The sequence below is a fragment of the Aegilops tauschii genome, chromosome 6 (genome assembly GCF_002575655.3).
Source record: "Aegilops tauschii subsp. strangulata cultivar AL8/78 chromosome 6, Aet v6.0, whole genome shotgun sequence".
Classification (NCBI taxonomy): domain Eukaryota; kingdom Viridiplantae; phylum Streptophyta; class Magnoliopsida; order Poales; family Poaceae; genus Aegilops; species Aegilops tauschii.
The window spans coordinates 345117781-345122697 of record NC_053040.3 but is presented as its reverse complement, the minus strand read 5'-3'; the positions used below and the strand labels follow the sequence as shown (position 1 = coordinate 345122697).

Genomic DNA, 4917 nt, shown 5'->3' with positions numbered 1-4917 from the left:
AGAGCTGCAGGTAGTAAAGGTGTGTTTGCCACACACACAAAAAAAGATACTCCCTCCGTCCGGAAATACTTGTCGGAGAAATGCATAAAAATGGATGTATCTAGAACTAAAATACGTCTAGATACATCTATTCCTCCGACAAGTATTTCCGGACGGAGGGAGTAGTACCAGTGCTACATATGCAGCTTCCTAATCCAAGAAGAGATAGTTAACTTGCTGAGATCTTGAAGTTACAGTGTCAAGATATTAAGTATGCTAGATAATGGACAAGAAGACTCCTCAATTGTTATACCATCTATCAAAACCCAAGAAGAAAATAATCATTGAGAAATGACCCATCAGAAGGTTCCTCGGACATGCCATTGACTGAATTATTCTGTTCTCTGCCCCAACAGAAACATCTTCTACTATGAAAAGTGAAAAATAACCATCTACTGTAGCTCTATTCAGCTGCATAATGATTGTCACAAGTGGACTTTACCCTCTATGCATAATACAGAAAGGTCAGTGCACAATATTACATCACTGATAAAGATTATATATTTCAAATAAAATAAAACAGACAAGAGAGTGATGCTTCCAAATGTAGAAGAAATATCACGACTTTAATAATTACTTAAAAACAATGGATACCAAGTTGCATATTAAAGACAATTGAAATGAGATTCAGATAGATAATGTGTCAAATTTAGCCCACGTGAGGGGCTAACAAAGTGACCTCGATAATGACCCATCAGAGGGTTTGTCAGACATTCTATATGGCTAACCAATGATGTTCAAAGCCACAAATGGCACACATCTGAACACAAACAGATAGGAAGAACAAACTGAAGTAGACATAGGAGCCAAGAGCTTGAGACATATCCAAGCCAGTCCACAAAACAAGAGACTTAGGCTCATACCCAACAACTGGTATTTGTGAAGTACTTCCACTCCAAGTACATGAAAGCAGCAGCGACTCTCAGTGACCACCTGCCGACATTTCCACAAAACAGGGAACATAAGGTGCACCAACCAGGAGTTCTCCAGAAGTGCAGATAACATCAACTTTCCGAGTATCCATATCATACGACACTGTCATCTTCTTGTTGTCGGTGAGGAAAACCAAATTACAATCTGGATGGATCGCAAGCATGCTATAGCAGGCTTCGTCTTTGTCCGGCTGCCTCCCGAAAAGTTCCGATATCTCAACAGTGTGATTCAGGGTCCACTTTCCACTAGCATGATCTTCAAGAACCCAAACACAGAGTTCAGGATCCTTATCATTATCTATCAGCCAAGCATGCAAGCTGCCCTGGGAATGCCCAATGGAAACAACCTCACGGTTGTCCTCCATGACATCCTCAATTTCCCTCCAAGTCTTCCCCTCCGCGTCGACAGTGACTATTGTACCATGATGGGTAGTCAGATGCATAGTGCCATTCAGGTAGGCACAAGCTGTACCACCAAGAAGAACGGTTTTGTAAGGCCACTCGCTCTCCACGGATGTCCACCGCCTAGTCTCCGATGAGAAGATGGCCACCTGCGCGAATTCGCCGAAGGAATTGCTCAGGGGCGCAAACACCACGAAGCGGGACGGAACGGCGGCGTCGAACCCCAGGAAGAGATCGTTCACATCGTAGATCATAGGAACGCCGTCCACCGGGTCCGGCAGAACAATGAGGGTCAGCACAGTCCACTCCCCAGTGGCAGGATTGCACACAGCGTACCCGAATTTCTTCTTGTTCCGCCCTTTGTACAAGTCCCAGCATCTGCAGAGGAGGAGGCCCCCGCAGCACTGCTGGATCTCGACGCGCTCGTAGCGCCCTCGTAGGAACGGGAGCGAAGGGTCGACCAGCGGGGCCCCTTTCCCGGACAGATTGCGGAAGCTGAGGCCGCAGCCGCTCCTGTTGTAGAAGAAGCCGGTCAGGGTCTGCGGGCACCTCCTGCGGATGCCCGGGTCGGAGCAGAGGGCGAGCCACGACTTGGACACGCACTTGAAGCGGCAGAGCGACCTGTAGGGCACCCGCGATAGGATCTCGACGAGGGCGTTGTCGGGGATCTCCGGCGAGGGCTGCTGCACCAGCTTCTGCTTCTTCTTCATCTGCAACGGAAGAGACGGTTCGTTTCGGCTCCCTTTGTTGGACTCCAGATTGGAGGACGGAAAGAGGAGGAGCACATACCTCGAGCGCTACTTCAGGGAAGGGGAATGGCGGCGCGGAATGGGGAGAGGCGTCCTCGTCGCGGCCACGGCGGTCGGTCGCCGGTACGTGGCCGTGCTCCGTGCAGCCATGCTCGCCTCCTCCTCCTCTTCCTCTTGACGTCATCGCATACTCAGGGCTCGCGGATCGGTGCCTTGAGGTGATCGACCGCCGTCGCCGCGGCTCGCCGGGAGTCCGTGACTAGGGTTTGGGAAGAAGAGGAGGGCGGCGGCTGTATCGTTTGCGTGAATGTGACCCCGTGATAAGGTGGTTTAGGGCATCTCCAACGCCGTCCACATCGTATTACGGGTGTCTGCATGTGTCATCCGGCTGATGCAAGCTCAAATATAAACCGCCTTTAGAGCCGTTGGATGAACCTCATCACAGACGTTGGATGATCCCAGTATCCGCATCGGCTCCCGCAGATCCCATACACCTCGCCCCCCATTGCTCCCCAAGCATCGGCAACCAGCACTCCTACTCTTCACTGCTGCAAAACCAAAAGCCGACCACCGCTCGCTGCCAGTAGACCGGTCCTTTGTTGGCCGGTGATTCAATGCAACTGCCTCATCGTTGTCTCTCTTAGCTCGTCGCGGACGCTACCAAGCAACAGACAGGTGGTCGTTGTGTGTTGCGACGGGCCGTAGCCAGTTATCGACTGCCGCTGTTGCTAGAAGGCAACACACTTCTTGTGGTTGTTGTGTGCTGCAACGGTCCACCAACAGTTGTCACCCGACGTTGATGTTGCAAAGCAACACACGTGTGGTGTTGCATACCAGTGCTGCAATGGCCCGTTGCCCAACCGTCGCTCGCCATTGATGTTGCAAAGCAACCTCAGCAGGTGGTGTTGTGTGTTCCATCGAGCGCCGAGCACCGCCGGCGTGCGCTGCATCCTAGCACCAGGAGCCGGCATCGAGCGCTCACGTTGCGAGTGCCGCATCGCTGCATCGACAACGCCGACGAGTGATGTAGCAGGGGCAAGGAGCTTGGGGGAGCAGTGCTCATGGCAGTTGTGGCCTGAAGCACCCCGACGCTGTTCCCCTTTGCTGCTGCAGCGTCTCTAGTGTTGTTGAAGCACTGCCTCGCAACCTGCCGTCGCTCGCAAGTCGCAGCACTGCTCGAGTAGCACCTCTTGGTGGTCACCCCAGCAGCCAACACCCCCATATGCAGCGTCTCGGCGCCCCCATACTCCCCCAATGCAAACCATCTTGCAGCATTTTGTGTCCCCATTGCGCGATGGTTGGAGGGGTTGAAGCTCCTCATTGTCTACAACACCGGCAACCGCTACGTCGCGGCTCCACGGCATCCTGCATCAAGGACCTCACAAAGTAGCATCACCCGTTGCAAACACAGTAATCATCATAGCGCAGGGGCGGCCTTCGCAAACACGGCAGCCATCACAGCAGCGGCGACGCCCTTCGCGGGTCATAATAGTACATGGTGCCGCCCCTCGCAACAGCAGCATCAACTTTGATGGTTGGGTGGGAGAGGGGAGCGAGAGAGGGGAGGCCCTGGGAGAGAAAGGAGCAGGGTTGTCGAGAGGATCTGGGGGAAAGGGCAGATTAGTGTTGCTGGTTTCGGGGAGCGATTTCAATGAAGAAGAAAAATCCCTGAGTTAAAGAGAAGTATTTCTTCAAAGATTTAAACACCACCATGCTCAAAAAGATATAAGTGAAGCACATAGAGCAGTTCCATAGCTCAAAAAATTTAAGTGAAGCATATAGAGCAATTCTAACAAATCATAGCATCATTATGGCTCTCTTGAATAGGTGTTCCAGCAAGGATGATTGCGACAAACTAAAAAGCAAAACAAGCAAAGACTCATATAATGCAAGACGCTCCAAGCAAAACTCATGATATGTGACGAATAAAGATATAGCTGCAAGTAAAATTACTGATGGTTGTTAGAAGAAAGTGGGGATACCTTCCAGGACATCCCAAACTTAGTTGCTTGGTTCTCCTTGAATATTAACTTGGGGTGCCATAGGGATCCCCAAGCTTAAACTATTTTCACTCCTTATTCCTTCATCCATCTTGATCTCACCCAAAACTTGAAAACTTCAATCACACAAAACTTAACAAAACCTTTGTGAGATCTGTTAGTATAATAAAGCAAATCACCACTTTAAGTATTGTTGCAAATCCATTCATATTTTATTATTGTATTATACCTACTGTATTCTGAACTCCAAAAATTCTAAAACTTTAGGACAACATAGGCAATTTGTATATCAACCTTGTGTACAAAAATCAGAATTTTATTGCGCTTCTGTAATTTTTAACAATTCTGCTACTAGGCGCAAAAGTTTCTGTTTTTCAACAAGATCAACTCAACTATCACCCAACGTGATCCCAAAGGCTTTACTTGGCACAAACACTAATTAAAACATAAAAACACAATCATAACAGTAGCATAATTGTGCAAACACTCAAGTACAGAAAGGAAAATGCAAAAATAAATTTTATACATTGGGTTGCCTCCCAACAAGCGCTATCGTTTTATGCCCGTAGCTAGGCATAATGCATATATTCAAGTATTGTTATCTTTAGCTTTTGCTCCATGATACGTCCATTTTGCATCATGCTTTTATGACAATATTTATTGCATTATGGGCTGTTATTACACATTATATCACAATACTTATGGCTATCCTCTCTTATTTTATAAGGTTTACATGAAGAGGTAGAATGCCGACAGCTGGAATTCTGGACTGAAAAATGAGCAAATATTAGAGAC

General features: G+C 48.5%; 1 protein-coding gene across 1 annotated transcript; it reads right to left on the bottom strand.

Moving 5' to 3' along the window:
* Nucleotides 1–586: 586 nt before the first annotated feature.
* LOC109732412 (F-box protein At5g49610-like) lies at nucleotides 587–2424 on the bottom strand. Its single transcript, XM_020291587.3, has 2 exons — nucleotides 2163–2424; nucleotides 587–2083 (listed from the first exon to the last, which is right to left on the bottom strand). Exons 1-2 carry the CDS (start codon nucleotides 2304–2306, stop codon nucleotides 962–964), a joined length of 1266 nt encoding a protein of 421 aa, XP_020147176.1. The 5' UTR covers nucleotides 2307–2424; the 3' UTR covers nucleotides 587–961.
* Nucleotides 2425–4917: the final 2493 nt, after the last annotated feature.

What these genes read in the sequence shown, in the direction of transcription:
- LOC109732412 (XM_020291587.3), bottom strand. Translation starts at nt 2,306, where the DNA reads ATGACGTCAAGAGGAAGAGGAGGAGGAGGCGAGCATGGCTGCACGGAG. An exon ending in TCCCTGAAGTAGCGCTCGAG is followed by an intron (nt 2,084 to 2,162) that starts GTATGTGCTCCT and finishes CTTCCGTTGCAG; the next exon opens with ATGAAGAAGAAGCAGAAGCT.